This window comes from Plecotus auritus, assembly GCF_963455305.1.
Source record: "Plecotus auritus genome assembly, chromosome: 5".
In the NCBI taxonomy this organism is placed as follows: domain Eukaryota; kingdom Metazoa; phylum Chordata; class Mammalia; order Chiroptera; family Vespertilionidae; genus Plecotus; species Plecotus auritus.
The window spans coordinates 72,482,697-72,502,365 of record NC_137776.1 but is presented as its reverse complement, the minus strand read 5'-3'; the positions used below and the strand labels follow the sequence as shown (position 1 = coordinate 72,502,365).

Below are 19,669 nucleotides of genomic sequence, written 5' to 3'. Positions count from 1 at the left end.
GATTGATATTTTTATTTTTTAAATATACTTTTAGAGAGAGATAGAAATGTCAATGATGAGAATCATTGATTAGCTGCCTCCTGCACGCCCCCTACTGGGGATCGAGCTGAAACCCAGGCATATGCCCTGACTGGGAATCGAACCATGACCTCCTGGTTCATAGGTCAGTGCTCAACCACTGAGTCACACCGGCCAGGTGAGATTGATATTGTTAGATAGATGATAGTAGTTATCACTATGAACTGATTTTAAAAATTATTGACTAAAAACAGGCAATGTTGTCCTGGCCAGTGTGGGTCAATGGTTAAAGCGTCAGCCCACACACCAAAGGGTCACAGGTTCGATTCTTGTTCAAAGGCACATACCTGGGTTGCAGGTTTGATCCCCAGCCCCAGTTGGTCAGGGCCCATGCAGGAGGGAACCAATTGATGTGTCTCTCTCATATCAAAGTTTCTCTCTCTGTGTCACCCTCCCACTCTTGCTAAAAACCAATGGAAAAAAATATCCTCGGGTGAGGACAAAATAATAACAACAATAATAATAAAATAAATAAAAACAGGCAATGTTAACAGAACTCTAAATAAAAGAGATATATTGGTCTTCAAGTCAGTCACACACACTCCCTCCCATAATTGAGTTGTTTAAGATACTTTCTCAAAGATTCTTAAAAGTGAGTTTTACTTAGTGTTTACAAGTAGTTAAATTATGAGACTCAATCCTTCTCCTTTTCTGTTTTCCTCTCTTTACTTTTATTGCTTCAACATTTATTTTCTTTATTTGTAACAAGTATGGGTTCATGTAGGAAGACAGGTACTCTATTATCACTTGTCTAGTACCCAGCATGTTTTTAATTTTCATTAGAAATTGAAGAAATATATTTGAATATTATGCTAAGCCATTTTAATAAACATCAAAATGAATAAATAATTCTTCTGGAAAGGAAAATATCTTGGAGGCTCTAGAAGAGCTGAAGCAAGTATATGTAAAAGCCTGAGTGGAATCATTCATCCATCCCCGTGTTTAATAACTGTTTATTGAGTGAGTACTAGTGCCAGAGTGTGGTTAGGGTAGGACGCAATCATGTTGATTAATAATTTTTTCCTAGTTCTGTGACTCTCATATGTAGACACACTTACATAAAATATTTGTGAATCATCAATATATAGACCTATAAATGCATATATGTATTGCTGGGGATAATATGTATATACCGTACATGTATATGGATACTTCCTCAATATAATGCAGAAATGATATATAATCTGACGATCACTCACTTCATATATCCAGGCGAAGGGACCAGAAGAAACAATCACAAATGTAGGTAACTATTCATCATCTTTTTGAAAACTTGTCTTTTATTAACAACATTTTACATAGTTAGAAAACTATTTTTAACTTAGTCATTTGTACTGAATTTTTTAGAAAGAAGCCCAGCCCCAGCCGGTTTGGCTCAGTGGATAGAGCGTCGGCCTGCGGACTGAAGGGTCCCAGGTTCGATTCCAGTCAAAGGGCACATGCCGGGGTTGCGGGCTCTATCCCCAGGAAGGGGTCTGCAGGAAGCAGCTGATCCATGATTCTCTCTCATCGTTGATGTTTCTATCGCTCTCTCCCTCTCCTTTCCTCTCTGAAATCAATAAACATTTTAAAAAAAGAAGCCCATGCTCAGCATTTGTTGAGGAGTAAAAATTCTTACGCTACGTGATTTAAAGTTGACTAACTAATGGAGTATAAGCATTTCATCATAAAAAAACGCATGTGTACTTTGCTGCAGAAGGCTCCCAATATGCATATTGGTGCCAGACATCTAAAAACAACTGTGAGAGATGAGGATGATCTTGTTCTCCTTACAGGGCTACGGGGCAGCCCACCAGAGCCTCCGACTGCTGCAGAGGTGTGTGTAAAGCCAGGGAAGGCTCATCAAAAGCGACAGAGTTTTCTTCTCTTCTTGGGAATTTATACAGGGTCTGGGCTGCTCTCTCCACACCTGCTCTGATATGGCTCTCTCGGGGGAACACATGTTCTGATGCCAATGAGAGTCCCATGTGCAAGAGCTCTAGGAGAGAGCGTTGCAGAAGGAGCAGGGAGCTAGGAATCTGTACTACTCTGCAGGATCAAATATCTCCCCAAACACCAGGAAGTAGCCCAGCCAAGGACAGAGTCTAATTTTAAAGTTAGGTTTATATCAGGGGATTGTGAATATCAAGATTGAGAGACTACTAACCCTTAGACAGTTTTGATTGCTATGTATCCTACAGAAGCCATGCCTTAAAAAAAAATTCCCAAGTTAGATCATATGTATTATCTTTCACAATACTGTAGAATCTAAAAATTTGGAGTTGGTATATTACCACAAAGACTCATAACTATTTTATTATATTTTAAAGGGGTTTATAAAGTAAGATGTTTTGCCCAGCAATTCCTTGAGCTTTTCATGTTACACAACATATACGGATGCTAGGGCAGTGGTTTCAAAATGTGGTCTTCAGGCTGGAAGCATGAGTATTACCTGGGAACCTATTTGAAATGCAATTGCTTAGGCTCCAACTCCGACCTATGAAACCAGCAATCGTTGTATTAACAAGTCTGTCAGCAGATTCTGACACTCACCCAGTTTAAGAGTCACTACTCTGGGAATTCAGTTCTCTGACTCACCTGGCTCAATAAACATTCAGTAACATGGTTTTGCGAAACAGCACAAAACTGCTCCTATGTCACGTAGCCTTCCTGACTATTTCATCCCGAGTTCATACCCTAGGTCTGCAGTGACTGAATATCATCTGCATAGCTCAATTTTCGAACTTATGTCACCTTGTTATCTGTTGTTTACATGTCTGTGAGCTGGCAGAGGCATGGATCATGTCTTATTCAGATTTTATTACCAGGTCCCTGTATAGTGCCCAGCACACAGCTAATGCTCAATAACTAAATGATTAGACCAGGTTCTGGGTCACTGGACTCCTCATATTGGCTCAGCTATTTATTATTTTTATATCTCAATATCCTCACCTGTAAAACGAGCCAGTATATGCTTTCTGGGGTATCCTTGAAGTTTTAGAATTTCATAATTTCACTTAATTAATCATCCTAATCAATTTGCTCTTTTTTTTGCCATATTCTTCTAGATTAAAAACGCAAATCAACACAGCTTTCTGATGGAGGATCCACATCCACAGATTTAGAAACTCTATTTTGGAGCTGCCTGGAAACTACAGACGATGCCACAAGAAACACAGTGCTTATTGAATATTTGCTGAATGAAAGAAGGAGACACTCAGAAAGCTTGGGATGTCAGTTCTTCTATGTGGGAACCCTCGCTGTGAAGTTAGATGCTTCTAATCACAAACAAAGCTAATAAAACCACAGCATTCATCAGCTAGGAAGTGACAGGCTCTTCTTGGTGTACACTGGCTATCGTCTGAAAATGACCCTCCCACCAACCTGCCAACCTGCTACTTCTGTTTTCCCTGCTCAGAACCTATCTTTTCTCTACTTTATTTTTGAAAACTCATTGTAGGAAATTAACTTAAAAATTAAAACGATAATTTGCATGACATATCTGACTGGATGATAAAACTCTTCCATCATATAACAATGTTATCACTATCATACAAAAGAAGAAAATGGCATGCTTAATATTAATATGACCCCTTGTGTGTTTAGGTACTAAATTTAATTATCTAATAAACTGACCTTGCACAATTGGTTAACACTATACATCCACTCAACCCTTGCTAAGGAGTACCTCATGATCAAAATTGTGTGGTTTCTGTTACCCATATAAGAAAGCTAGCTAATTAAAAAGTTTAAATTTAATCATCATGTAAGAGTAATATGAGGACTTGTAACTTTTTAAACCAAGATAATAATAAAGGTACAGAAAATGTCTTACTCTTTCCCCCACTTTCCCCGTGTTAATGATATGACTCAGAATTCGTGCTTAAGGAGGCTTAACTGCTTGCTAGTCTGCTAACCTCATCACTAATATTACCAGTTGAGGAGAGTTATACCTTGGCCCATAATGCTTCTCGCTCAAGCAAGATTTTGAATCTAGGTCTAGATCTGTACTCAGGATTCAATTTTTCAGTAGACACCTGGAAAGACTCTGTAAACCTGGACAGAATTTGTGTTTCTATGTGATACTTTAGGACTCAAAACACTGATCCCATCCCTTCCCATTTTGGCTTATACTCTGCTATTTTCATAGTGCATTTTTTGAGGTATAAGCAGGTCTGGCTATATCATTTGTGGGGCCTAGTGCAACATGTTAACAGCAAAGCAATGAGCCAAGAGTGAGGCCCTTCAAGCTCAGGGCCCTTGACTATGCTGTCCTGGGTATGATATCATGAGGCAGGATCCCAGAGAACGTCCCCCTCCCATGCCAACTATAGCAGCCCTGTGATTGTTGTTTTCTTTGTCCATGCTTTCGGGTAAAATGTTATTAGAATGAGGGCTAGGGTGGCATGGAGTCCAAAATTTCTAGTCTAATTTCCTCATTTACTAGATGACACAACTATAGTACAGTGAGGTCCACGATTCATGCAAAGTGACACAAATGATTTCCAGAAGAGCTGGATGGAGAATTCATGTGTCCTCACTCTTAACCCATTAGTTTTCAACTATATCATAATGACTCATTATGACGGAAAGAACCCCATCATTTTAGTTTCTCATCAGGCCTAACTGCTTGGTTATGATCTGAATAGCTTCTAGATGCTGAAAAGTTCACTATGACATTATAAATAGTTCTAAACAACATTAAAACACCATGAAATTTGTATGGGGAAAGCAATGTAAATGCCAAATTCAATGTAAATAAAAGATTACATTTTAATTTTTTTCCTCTATTTTTTCTTATGTCCCTGCTTATTTCTTACTGGTTAATCCATGTCTAAGTCTATTGGGGCAAAGCAAAAACATCATAAAAGTACTTCAAATTCTCCATTTGAGATGCTTATTTAAAATTTCCATTTAATATTTAAGAATTGTAAATTTTCCTAATTTGGACTTTTCTTATTTTTAATCATGTTTCTAAGGGCACTCAATACAGAATAACTTCATGAAGCACCATGCAAAGGTGAATTTGTATTAACTATTATGGTTATAGTAAATAAAAGTATCTCAAGTTTAACTTAGGATTAGAGCTTTATTCACGGTTCATTTTGCTTTCCCATCTCGCATATTACTTGTTTAGTCTCCCACATGCTTAATGATATCTTCCTCTATGCATTCTACTTCTTCCAATGAATGAAACTGTGTCATCTCTTGATAATTTCCCATCCCTCACAGCCTTGCCAACTGAGCTACTACTCCTGCTTTCATCTGTCTTCCCACAAAGAGCAAAGAGGGTGGGTCAACATACTCCTTAATTCACATTACCCTTTCAAACCAGTGTTCCTATTTTATTAATTTGTTCATCATCTATTTGTTTATTCATTAATTCAACAAATAACCCTGTTTATCAAGCACCAAGGCTATGTGAACACGGTGCCTACTGAGAGGAAATACGGAGAAGAGCAAACTTAACCTCTACCCTCAAAAAACCTCCAATATCTAATCATCAATTTTCTCCATTATGTTTTATAACACTACCTATATAGCTCTAGTAAAATGACACTCGTCCTAGTATTATATTTACCCCAGGCTGCCATTATTGTCATTTTGGAAAACTTCATTACTCAAAAGATAGTCCATGGGGAATCCTGACTTCATAGTGCTTTGACTTTCTCTAGTCCAACAACATGGATGGGCACACCTTGGTACTAGGCTAACCCTGGGACAATTCCATCTCTATAAACCAAAACTTGACACTTTCAATCTCTGATTTCAACTGTCTATTCTTTTCCATCATTGCATTCTTCATTCCCTGAAACAGGTACTTCATTGTGATAATCGGGCCCTGACAAGTGCCCCAGTCTATTTGATCCATTCTGATTTTACACTTGTCTCAGTTCACCTTGGAGCCTGAGATCACTTCCATTCCTGTCTTCTATTCTTACATTCTTACCTGACAAATTAAAATCTAGCGCATTTTCCCTGCCCCTAGACATCCAAAATGTCTAAAGAAGCTTTAATAATTGTATTGATTTATTTCAGTCTGTGTTATCAAAATAGGATATTCTTTTATGGTAAATGAATCTCCATACATTGTCCACAGCAACTACTCTACATTTTCACTCCCTAAGATTCCAACCCTTCTCTCATTCCCTTACTGTCTGTCAACTGATGAGCTCTTTTCCTACTTACTTCAAAGAATGCAACTCATGTGATGTAAATTCCCTAAACTACCTTAAATTCAACCAAAATCTCTCTGCCATTATTCTTCCTTTCTTTTTAAATCTTATTGCTAAACATGTGTCTTTTCCCATAGCCAAGGCTACCTTCTAGAGCTATACCCTCACAGTTCTTCTGATAACCTACTCCATCTTTCACCCAGTCTCACATTTTCAGCCTTTCTTTCTTGCTCTCATTTGCAGAGGCATGTTCAGCAAACCTTTGTCCTGAAGATAATCTTCCCTAAAATTTACAACCTTCTGTCTTCATGTCCCCAATAATTGGTCTTATACTCTGTCAGAAGCCCTTTGCAATATGGAACGCTTTTCACCCGAACCTACATAGCTTGTTGTGTTTCAAATAAACATATTAATCCATATATTATTAAAATAATTAATAAGAAGAATGGCTAGCAATGATTATACATTTAGTATGTCTAACATTGTGTTAAACATTTCTTATTCATCCACCATTGTTTTATTCACCCAATTGAATGTAAGTCCTTAATGACAGTGGTTATTCATTGTATCTTTCATGATGCCTAACAAAATGCCTTGCAACTAGTAGGGTCTCCCTAAGTGACTAGTGATCTGAGTAGCTAATGAGGATTTGTAAATGTTGCCTTTCTGTTATTATGGTTTTAGTTTTTTCTATTGACACTAGATTTTTCATTCCTTAAGGACTGGAATTAGATTTTCTATTTCCTTAAAGTTTCTTTCTTAAGCCTCAGTTCAAATTCTGCACAAAACAAATACTCTGACTGAAGAGGATGAATCTAAGTATTTTAGTGGTTATTAACAAGTGACAAACACTTTATTCTTTGTTTATTGACTGTTATCAGGGACAGGAAGAAAAAAAATGTGATTCCTGATGCTAATCAGTGACCAAGTAAAGGAAAATCTCTGATAGCTTTCATCATCATTATACACAAACATTATAAAGACTACCAAACCCTCTTCCACATTTAAAAAAGGATGCTAGTTAAAGATGATGTTAGATAGAAAATTAAGCTATTCCTTCTTAATCTTCATATTTTAACCTCAAATGCATTGTGCGGACAGTGAAAGGAAACTTGTACTAAAACTTGTCTGGGTAGTTTTCCAAGATGTCAAAGGAATTTAATTGGCAAAGGCTCTTAAAATTGAAGTTTAGGCCTTCCACTCTAAATTTCTTAAATAGTGTATTTTTGTTTTCTAGAGAAGGAGTCTGTGAGGAACCAATGTGAAGGGAGAAAACAGTTGAGAATGCATTTACAGTATTTCTTAATGAATAATGTAGTTTAAATTTTACTTGTACATGCAAACAGGCAAAAACAAAACAAGTGAGCATCTAGTATATGGTAGGCTTCGTATTAAGTACTTTAAAAATGCTCTGCCACTTAATCCCTACAATGAGACTTTGTACACAGGGAATCGTTATTTTCACTTCAGTGATGTAGAAATGAAGGCTTATTATATATTCAAGTTCATGAAACAAGTAATTGGTAGAGACAAAATTCAAATGTAGTTTATCTGACTCTAGAATCTGGAGCACCCCAAAACAATATTTGCCTTTCATATGTAAAAGCAGGTATACATTATTCTTAAAATATTGGAAGCATGTTTAATGACTATATTTAGAGTCAATATATGTAGTGACTTATTGGATAATAATTCGCTTGCATCATGTAAGATTAAGAATGGAGACCTAAATTGGCTTTGCCCAGTTTCTAGATGCAAGGTGTTTTTCTTTTCCCAGCAAAGGAAGCAACGATGCAGGTGGTTATTAATAGCCCTTTATAACTAGAGTAGTAGATTGTCTGAGTAAATATAACTTCCACACTTTCAAAGAGGAAACAACAGGGGCCTATTTGGGTCTTGATATGCACGTGAAACTGCATTAATGCTAATGATCACCATATCCCTACGATAGATCCTTGTTACTACTAGCTCTCAGGCAAACTCATGTTTATAATGCTCCTAAGTTTTTCCATTTCTCTAATCTTATTGGAAAACAGTTTTTTCACACACTCTTAAAACTTCTACTTCTAATAATTTCATTCTGAATTTGAATATGATTAACATCAGAAAGATGTAAGGTTTCTTGTGAAAATATATGCTTTGTCTTATGTGTTAAAACATACAATTTCTTTCATTTTTAAAATATTAAAACAAATGTAGAAACATTAAATGAAATGTGAAAAATTATTAATATAAATCAGAGTTTGCAATGCTTTATGTTGTTATAAGTCAATTTTGCTATGCTGCTAATCTAACTTTGTTGTCAAAAGTAGTAATACCCTAGGATGTTGTCCCAGGCAAAGGCCTTTAACAAGTTGACTTTAGGAACTTAAATCCTGGTTTCACCCTGAAGATGCTGGACTTAATCCCCTCCACAGGGAATGCCTTACCCTACTGGGGCTTCCTTCTCAGAGTCCATTTCTTCTCCACCAATTACTTGTTCATTCATTTATTCATTTTATCAGTCATAATGTGTACCATGTGTATTCACTGCTGAACTGGGCACTTTGAGGGAAACAGGGAATAGTTTCCTTCTTAAAACAAATATTTTGGGAGACACTTTTAATATGTATATACATATATACACATATATACATATATACATACATATATATACATACACACACACACACACACACATATACACACACACACACACACACACACACACACACACACACACGTATATATACTAGAGGCCCGATGCACGAAGATTTGTGCAAGAATGGGCCTTCCTTCCCCTGGCTTTTTGCTCCAGCCTGGAGCCACCTTTCCACCTTCCAACACTGCCCAGAGGGCCAGAGCGGCTGGGGTGGTGCAGAACACCTGTGTCCCACCTCTGGCCGCTTGGCATCTGCATATGCAAATGAACCCATCATCTTTGTTGGGTTAATTTGCATACTCACTCCTGATTGGTTGGTGGGCATTGCAAAGGTACGGTCAATTTGCATCTTACTCTTTTATTAGTGTAGATAATGTATTTAATCACCTCAACAATCAATCCTATGAGGTAGGTATCATTATAATCTACCTCCATTTTACAGCTGAAGGAATTGCTTTATCCTCGTGAAATTAACTAGGTGAAAGAGGTGCAAACAATATACTAGTAAAGAGGAACAATGCAGCATGCCCCAATTAGTCATGTGCACCTGAGGGTGGTGGGGTTTCAGAGAGGAAGAGATTGGTGTGGTTTGGGTGTTCAAGGATGACCACATGAAGGAAATGGGATGTGAGTTGGCCCTGAAGGGTGGGGAGAATTTGGATGACTGGAGGGAAAGGGAGAGAGAGACTATCGTGTCAAGGAAAAGCATGGGCAGAGATTCAGGTTGGCATAAATGTGATACTTTCTGGATATTACCGAGGACTTGGTCTGATAAGAATGAAACATTATTGGTATGAAATGGACGGCACTTAATACCAGAGAAGAATGTGGATTTTGCCCGATAGGTACTAAGGTGAATTAAGGAGACTAAGAAGGAAATTTAGACAATGAGAAAAGAATTATTGGCAAAATGTGAACTGAGAAATAGAGGAGTGCATGAAGGCTAGAGAGCAATCAAATGTAACAGAGGAGTGTTTCTTGTTTGGGAGACTAGAATAATGAGAGATGAAACTGTCTGGTTAGTTATTTCAGGCGAGGGGTCAAAAAGATGTCAACTTGAAAAGGTGAAAGGGAAAGCAAGTGTTGTTTGTCTCTCATTTGCTCCCTCATTTCTTCAAAACTTCTGACCTAGACCATTCTAGGATTTATGGTAATAAAGCAAACAAAACCCCATACCACTCCTGCCCTCAAGTAGCTTACCATTTAGTGAGGAGAAACATACTTGCAGGTGACTAAATATAATATGAGAGAGAATGAAATAGATCCTATAAGAAGACTCTCAAAGGAATGAATGGTTAATCCTGAGTTGGAGACTATAAGATGGAGATGGTGGAAATGTCTTTTAAGAGGGTGTGTGATGCTGTCAGGCTAAGAAAGCTCCCAGGCTAAGAAAGAATGAGTGGCTTCTTAGGTTGAAGGGGCAAAGGCAAAGGGGTATAAATGGTAAACAGCCTTTCCGAGCTGGGGCATATTCTGGGAAGTGGTATTAAAGGTGAGATGGGGTTAGATCATGGGAGGGGGTGGGGCAGCTCAGCTCAAAAGCCTACTCATTCTGAAAGCAATGGAGAACCATGCAAGGTTGAGTCTGAAATGGAATGGGGGATGAGTTACAATTATCCATCTGCCCTAAGTGTCACAAAAACAACTTCTAACTAACTTTGCTAGGGTGAATAAGGTATTAAAGAAAGTAGAAATTGAAAACAGGGGGCCCAGTTAGCAAGATATTATAACAGCTCAAATGAAAGATGAGGATTTAAAATGATACAAGTGATGTACGATAGTGTGACGGTAGAATTCATAGTGTTTAATGACGACTTAGACAAAGTAGGTAAATGTCAAAGATGATGCCATCGTTTCTAGCAGCATCAGCTCCTCAGAGTGGTGGGAACCCTTTTGAGGCAAAAGGAAATGTCTGGTGATTTAGATTTATTTCCAAATCTGCCATCAGTTAGCTATGTGGCATTTTTTTTTGTTTTTTTTTTCTAGTTTCCTCAACTATCAAATTACAGTTAAGGAATTGTTCTGGAGTGTAACTTTTAATTTTAGAATTCTGTGATTCAATTCAACTAAACCTTCCCACTTCTTACAGATTTAAATTCAGCAGAATATATTATGAAGGAGACGCTTTTAGATTCTAAAAGACTACTTTATTTATATAAAGTTAAACTTTACTATTTAGTAGATTTGCAAAATTGAGGAAGAACTTCAGAGGTCTTTTCTTTACATTTAGTTAGGAATGAATTTTGTGTGATGAGTATTCAGAGAGAAATATTAGATACATTGTCTTTGTCATCCCTCTAAAAGTTATTCCAGTTAATAACAATTTTTATCAGAAAAATTGCTTAACTTTTTTTTTTTTTTTTTTGGTTAATCCTCACTTTAGGATATTTTTTCCCCACTGATTTTTAGACAGAGTGGAAGGGAGGGGGAGAGCCACAGATAGAGAAACATCAATATGAGAGAGAAACATTGATCTGGGAGAGACACATCGATTGGTTGCCTCCTGTACGTGCCCTGACAGGGGCCAAGGATGGAGCCTGCAACCAAGGTACATGTCCTGGGACCCTTCAGTCAGTGGGCTGACACTCCAACCACTGAGCCAAACCAACCGGTTAGGGCAACTTTTAAAAAATATATCTATTCCAGTGTCTACTGGTTCTGCTTTGATTAGAAAAGAAAAATGGAATCTGACATTAAACAGTTCCGTATTCATTCATTAATAAAAACATTTATCGAGAGCCTATTAATTTTAAAGCACACTTATAGACAATGTGGTAGCCTAAGAAACAATCCAGGCTTTTAGAGTTTGCATCTAATTTGGAAAAGACAATATATTAACAGCACACTACAGCCTCTATGGAAAGGTTAGCTGATTTGTTCTATAAGAGTTCATTGAGGAAGATATCAGTTAAGTTGGGATGGCTAGAGAAGGTCAGCGGAATCCTCATCAGAAGGACTTGGGTGAAGAGAAATATATGGTTCATTAATAAGTAATCTCAACCAGAAAACATGTCTTATTTCAATTTCTCATGTAGTTAACATCTAAAAAGATGCTAGTTGAAGAGATAGTAACTTATAGTGGGGAAGAGATATGTATTTATTCTCTAACAGGGCTGAGTTATAAACTGAGAATCAGCAGTAAATTCCCAATTACCAAGTTTGTTGTATTTGCTCAGCATTCTTTCACAATTGTAGTTATTTGAGCCTTTTGATGGAATTGACCATTCTCTCCCTTTTGAAACTTTCTTTCTTTGCCTTCTGAATATTTCATATTTTTTCTCTCTTAAAAATCTTTTTTCTTTCAATGAATTTGACTTTTCTTTCTACCCACCAGGAATCCTGGCCTCAGTTTTCTACTTGTTTCAATAAACACACTCAATTGTAAGTCTCATAGTCCCAAAATATTAAATACTATCTGAATATATTTGCATGACTCTCAAATATCTATAGCCAGCCCTGATTTCCTGAGTTTCAATTCTTCATTTCCAGTGGAAATTCTCATCTTCTCCTATATATTTGTCTAACTTTTATATGAAAATGTTTGCGTCTAAAAACCAGCTCAAGGTCTTCTCCCCAAAATTGGATCTTTTTTTCTGTTTATCTAGAAATAGCAAGTATTGCCATATTCTAAACACACAAAGTGTAATCTTGAAGCTATTTTGACTCCATCACTGAGAGGATCAATGGGTCCATCCGTAAGAAGTCATGTTGCTAATTTCACCATTGTCACCACCCTAGGACAAGCTTTTTATCACTTTACACCTGAATGACTACAATGAGGTCTAGATGGTTTTTCCCCCCAAAGAAATCACGGTAGTGTAACATGACCCAAACTTGTGTTTGTTGCTTTGTGTTCTCCATCAGCTGGCTTCTACTTAAAATGTCCACTTCATTTCCCATGAATTGCATCCTAGGACCCAGCCAAATCCTTTTCCTATTTTCTGAATAAATATCGCAGTTTACTTCATTGGCTAACATACTCCTCCTTTGCTGGAAAGCTCTTCCTCACTCCTCTATGACTATGGAAAATGCACTTAGTTCAAGTTTCAGCACCATCATAAAGTCTTTTCTAAATACTAACATGATGGGATTTCTCTCACTTCTATAATTTGAAATAATTATGGTTCTTGACATTTGTTGCATATTTATCACATATTTTCACTTACTGTTCATTATCATTTTTTGAGTGTTAGTCTCATCTTCCACATTAAATAATAACCATGTCTTGGACTGCCTGACCCAATTTCTACCACACATACCCACAACAGTGAACATAGAGAAGACAGTCAATGAATACTTGTTGATTTATTTATTGACTGAATACATATAAACTATAAGGAGTAGCAAGCAGTATGAGAAAAGGCATCTTAAAGCTAGTGTGTAAACAGCTAGTAAACTGTCACTTTGTGGAATAAATTTACTTTTGTGACACTTCAAATGCCTATAAAGTTAATAAAATTAGCATTTATTTATGCTTGAAGTTGAAATTTAATATTTATTTTTAAAAGAAATATGAATCCATATTTGACCTCATGAGTTATGACATTGTAGAAAGTATCTTATTTATGGTATTTATTATGATGCTTTTATATAAAGTTATTTTGTCATGTTTCTATTTTACATGGTGAGTGTAGCCCTGCAACAGAGACTATTAAAACTAGAGACACTCTTAAGAAGCAACTTGTTCAATCTATTTATTTTTCAGGTGTAGAGAGTGAATTCCAAAGAGGGTAATTGACTTGCCCAAGGTCAGAAGCTAGTTATTGCCAGAGCTGCCCTTAAAAATTAGGACTCTATACTTTTTCCAAAATCCCATATTGTGCAGTTTTATTTTTGTAACTAGATTTTCATTATTTTTCTTATTTTATACCCAAGAAAGTGAACTAGTACCTTGTAAGTTATTAATAAAAGCATTCTAAATAGAAGCACAGCCTGAGCCATTTATTATGATGTTCATCAATGTAAGAGAAATCTGAATATAACCTTAATTATTCACATTTCTAAAACTTCATAAAATTATAACTTTTTTTGATCGGTGAGTTGAGTGAAAGTAGTTATGTGATTTTATTTTATTTTTTTGTGTTGTTCTGGAAGAGAACACTAATACGGGGCACTATGCTAATATTTGTAATGGTAGTGTGAAGGGCTGTTTGAAATACCAACAATAATTCGCCTTATTCAGGAAAAGAGATAAACACAGTAAGTCTATGTAAATTTGCACTGGCGCTGTGAAAATGTGAGAGAAGATGGTGTTGGGGGACAGAACATGGACTTTGACAGTTGTCTGGAGACTCCATCCAACAGCAGTAGCCCAGGAAAACAAAATACCACTTACTACCTGCCCACTGTCTTTTTTTAGCTCCACTAAAAAGAAGTAAAACTGTCAGTTTTTCTTTATAAAACCTTTGCTTAGAAAATATTATTTGGAAGTGTTAGAGGGCACTGAGCATTAAAAGTAAAGAAAGAATAAAAAGGAACTCAGATGACCAATTTTTGTGAGCAATGTTCATGGAAATTTGGTTTATCTTTCTGAAAAAACATTTTACAAACAAAATTGCACTGTATCGTTTGAATCCTGAATGACAAATATCAAGTGGTGGCTAGATGAGGCATATTATATTCTGATTTTAAAATTATTTGTTCAATCTTTTAAAGTAAAAATTACAGAAATTTGCTAAATTCATGATTTGAAAGGGTTTATTAATCCAGTTCACCTTTCTCAACGTTCACGGGAAAATGAGGGGTTGAAGATATATTTGCTGAATAAAATACCAAAACATAGAGAGTTCTGATTTGCAACAAAACAGGAGACGTGTAATGTCTAATTTGATTGTGAAATCATGGAATTACAGATGGAAGGGTCAGTAATTCTTTCCTCAACTCCCTAAATCCACATGACACAGGGCAAATGTGAGCTTAGTGCGGTCAACTTAACTTACCTGTACCATTGTTAATTGTGGTCTGGATCATGGCTTCCGGCCCCATAGTGTCATAGTCTTCCTTCATTTCTTCTGTGGGGGGAAATTATCTTTAGCATTTGAAAATTGTAAAAAGGCTTACTATACTAAGCATGCCAACCACAGGAACAAGGAAGAGTCTTTGAAAGGAAACAGAGAAAAGGCTTGTTGTAAACCTCTAAACAATAGCTTTGTTCAGGCAATTGAATGAATCCAATAGTGCTAGCTGCACAAGAACTTATTTACTTTAAGCATTACTGCAAGCTGTGAAAAACAGAGGTGCTTATTTGGGGCAAATGAAGGGCTTTTCTTCTGGTGGCAGTTCTAGTGACAAACAGGGGGAAAGATATTATTTTTTCAATAAGAGTCAAAAGCAACTAGTATTTGTACTTACAAAGAGCCATGCTAGCTGCTATGCCTCTTGTAACCCTGGATGGTTAGAGGCAAGTCAGGATTTTTTATTTTATTTTCATACTTGTCTCCCCTTTGTATGGCACTAACCTACACATGCATATATTTTTTAAAAATCTAATTCTACATATCAAAACTCAAAATGCCCAGTTTATAAGACAAGTATTGAACACACCTGTTTCACTGCTTTATATAACCTTCGAAATCATGCCTTCCTTACCCCTCTGCAAATATCTCCCTTCCTTATTTATGCCCCAGGAGATAATCAGAGTCATTTTTGAGGAAAACATGCAGATAGAACAACAGGTCAATGTTCTGATGAAGATGAAGATATGTAACATTAAAGTTGAAGACACATACATGATAAAAGGTCATTTTCTAAAATTGCAATATTTTTTAATAGGAAGAGTGTGAAAAACAGGAGTTTTCTTGACTTTTCTGCCTACCAAATTGTAGTTTATGTGAGTGGGCAGAGAAGGGCAGTGGCCAGTTCAAAATCCTCCAAATATGTAAATGAAACATGGACTTTAAAAAAGTTGTATCTTGACAACAACAGTACTAATAAGAACCAAACACGATCCAGTATAAATATTTCTCAGTGGTAATTATTGTACTTAAAACAAGAGAAACTTTATAAACGAGACTCTGCGTTCCCGAATTTATTCTAATCATCCTTTGCTCATCACATTTTAGTAACAATCTTTTGATAAAAGAACAAGTTCTAGCAAATGTTACGGCAAAATTAGAATATATGTTTTACAATTAGTACCCTAAAGCTTGTCTGTTTCTGGTTTCAGAACTGAAAAATCATGGGCTTGATAGGTAAAATAAATAGATGCTAATTTAATGCCACTGAACATATAACAGTCAGAATATTTGAATGGTATTTGTTTAAACTGTACAACCACTTTAAATTTATTCTTGGCCCTTGATTTGTCTCTTATTGAAGGTCTATTTTCACAGAGACATTTTGCATAAAACATGTAGAAGTTCAATATATAGCAATATTGTATTATCAGTTGTAATAATTGATTGGTTGAAAGGCTCCCTCGTCTGATATTTTTATCAGTCTCTGCAAGGAATGAAATTAAGGTATTTCTCAGAAGTTCAGTACTAGATATAAATATAGCTTTTGTGTCTTTCTTCCTCGTTCTTCTCATGTGATTTCTGGTAGCTACGAGTCAGAAGTATCATAAGTTTTCCATCTGAGAGATCAAGTCACTGAGGGGAAAACAGTTAACAGCATTTTTTTTTTGCATAATAGTGGTAATGTTCAAGATTTCTGCTGCACTTCCTTCCTCATTGTCATTTTCTTATGAAAAAGTAAAGAGAAGTTACAGTAGGTGGTTGCTTCCCAAATTATTAAATGCTGGGTGTACAAGTGTGTAGTCGGCAATTTGTGTCTACTGGACTCTGTAGTAACTTTAGCTTTAACCTCTTTTATCAAAGATGGTGCAACTGCAATGGTGTCACTTTTTACCTAGAATGCACTTTGCTTCGATTTACTGAGCACTAACCTACTCTTTTTAAATACCAAGCTCAACTTATTAAAATGAAACACTATGCCTTTCCAGGTATGTATTTGAAACACTAAGTATCTGCCTATTTAGTTAAGTTTCACGTGACCCGTACTTAGAAAAAAATAGTAATTTTGAGGTTAGGAATATCCCCTCTGAATTAATGGCAGTCCTGGTTGTCTTTCCGCCTCACGCCTAACCTTAAACATTTTCCAAGACACCTCTGACTCAGCACACTGTGTCTGAAACCACATAGTATATTTATTTTTAAAACACTTGTAAAAGTTTGCATTTTCCAGTCACCCTTGGGATGAAGGTTTGTAAAAATAAAGGGCACTTTCTTCCTGAAGATGAAGAATCCTTGAATAAGCAGAAAGAGGCCAAGATGCAGGTGATTTATTTAAGTCTGTGTCAGTGATAATGATGTCATGGTTTCCAGCACACTGTGTCCACCCCATTGTGGGACAAAAGAATGTCAAGGACAATTCTAAACACAAAACTCTGATTGTGCTGGAACCGGAAAGGCACAGTTAGAACTCCACTGCGCTCTTCAGCTCAAAACCTGCATCCTGCAGACAAAGGACAGAGAGCCAGGGAGCAGGAGCAAGGGAGAGGGGCTTATCTCAGAGTGAAGCTATGTGCTGAGGTAGGACGGTAGACAGCCAGGCACCAGGGATAAAACACTACTAAATAAAACAGCAACAGAATTAGAGTTATTGTCTGTAGTGTGCATTTTGAACAATAAATAAGAAAAATATTTTATCAGGAGAAATATGTGTTATCTAAGAGTCAGGATAAACAATGAGTAGCTTTTTAAGACCAATTTCTTTTCATTAGACATCAAGGCACCACTTTTGGAACAATAATAAAAAAAAAGACAATGAATCACGACTAATCATTAGAACTAGACAGGTAATAGCCGGGTAACTTTCTGGGTCCAAATAGCCCATGAGATTAGGGATTTACATTTTATTTAATTATTGTGACTCCAGAATGCTAGTTTATTTACCATAAAGGTAAGAGCAAAGAACAGCCTGTTCATTTGTATCTCAGGCACCATTAACTACAGGTGCTAACAGGGTTTGTAAGGCATTCATATGGATTATGGTATATTAAAACATTTAGAATCGTGATCCATGACCAGCACAGAAAAGTTGCCGTGGTCACACACTACCTACAGCTTGACATTGGTGTTTTGGCTGTTTTTCAATTACCGATCTTAATTTTTTAAAATTAAACTTTTTTTTTAGAAGTTTGGAGCGGCACATTTGTTATATCGTTATTAATTATTCCTTTAAGGGTGGAAATTCGAGTAATTGGTCCTTACCCTTGATTTCTAGATATTAAAATTTAAAGCATCAGAACATTCATTCTTATAGCCCTGCATATCTAGTTCATTAACAAATATGAATAGCTAACACCAGCTCATTTAAATAGTATGTCTTACATGAGTTCTCGCCACACTCTTTTTCTGTCACACTGCTCCCAAGAATCATTGGCTCTTATTATACATGTAAATGGCTATCATAAAAATAAAAATTTCATTTAAGATTGTTAATGACTTCTGCAGCAGTCAGACTTCCTTTAATGATCATCCTCTGCCCCTAATTAAACGTATTTATCTTTCAAGCATCTTTGGCTGAGTTCTCCCTCATAGTTGAAAATCTAAAACCTTAAGACTTAATGGATATAACGATAAATGTTTATGTGTGGGATTGCTGAGATTCGAGAAACCTTCACCGAAAGCAAAATTGGAAACAGAAAGAGTACAAAACTTGGCACCGTATATTAGGACAGCGAGAAAACAAATACACTGCACTCACACTGCCATCAGTCTTTTCTTCTGTTTTTTTTTTTCCTTCACATTTAATTTTCTTTGGTTAGTGGAAGTGCTTTTATTTTCCTCCTTCCTGAATACCAAACAATTCCTCTGCCTATGTTCAATTTTTATAGTCTGCGACATCACACTAGCACATAGGTAGACTTTTTATTTTAACTTTCTATTACAGTTGGCATGCAATAGGTAGACTTGCGCCTATTTCCCTTCTCACTCACTTCACCTATCTATAAAACACTGCTGTTATTTTTATTGCAAAGAAAAAACAAGGTGGGGTAAACCATGATAGCTTTCTCTGGGTGCTGGGAATCGAGATTAAGGAGACACAATGGTGAATTAGGAGTCATTTAAAAATTTTTTTTATAGGCCACCTTCCCAAGTAAAGATGAGCAGAGGGAATTCAGGGGACTAAGATTAATTCTCTTTTGCTAATCATTTCACACCTTAGTGATGTTCCATGCTAAGTGAGCTTAGACCAAGTCATTTCCATTCGCCCAGTGGCAAATGAAGTTTTAGTTTGAACATAATTTACCTTATTTTTATTACAGCTGGCCTTGGACCACTTTTACTTCCCCAGAGATTCCCCACCAAATAGCCGGGCATCATTATCAAGTGCTTAGCTGTTAAATAATAAAAAAGCTACCTGACCAGGTAAAAGTGTGAAATCACATTCACACTTCACAAAGGAGAATGATTAGATGGTTGGATTAGAACAGGAGGTGTCAGACAGACACTGCAACAACATTAAACTGGCAGCTCTTTAGTTGATATTGCTACACCATTTCCACACAAAACTTTCAAAATTATATCAGTTGTGAGTTCTTACGTGGCTTTCAAGTTCTATCCTGAAAGCACAGATCTGGATCATGCTATGTGGCTCGCGCATAACACACCTGGTGCAGGTACTTCGTGTGGTGTGTGTCTAAGGTAACTCGTGTATGCAACTTGCAACAGCACCGAAACATAACCCCTTCCTAAGGTGTCAGTGGTGAAATGTGATAACACTGCTATCACTTCATAATCTGTCGCCAGCTTTGGTATCTTTACGCTGCGAGGGCCATGGGAAGAAATAT

The 19,669-nt window shown here is 36.6% G+C and overlaps 1 protein-coding gene across 5 annotated transcripts in view; it reads right to left on the bottom strand.

Annotated features, from left to right (window-relative positions):
* Positions 1 to 19,669, bottom strand: part of ZEB2 (zinc finger E-box binding homeobox 2) — a 138,256-nt gene that overhangs the window by 24,613 nt on the left and 93,974 nt on the right. For 3 of the 5 annotated variants that reach the window (XM_080669620.1, XM_080669621.1, XM_080669624.1), the window contains one exon: positions 14,814 to 14,885. The exons of the other annotated variants lie outside the window; for them this stretch is intronic. In XM_080669620.1, coding sequence (XP_080525746.1) covers positions 14,814 to 14,885 — 72 coding nt within the window. The remainder of the gene's footprint in view (positions 1 to 14,813; positions 14,886 to 19,669) is intronic. 5 annotated transcript variants of the gene reach the window in all.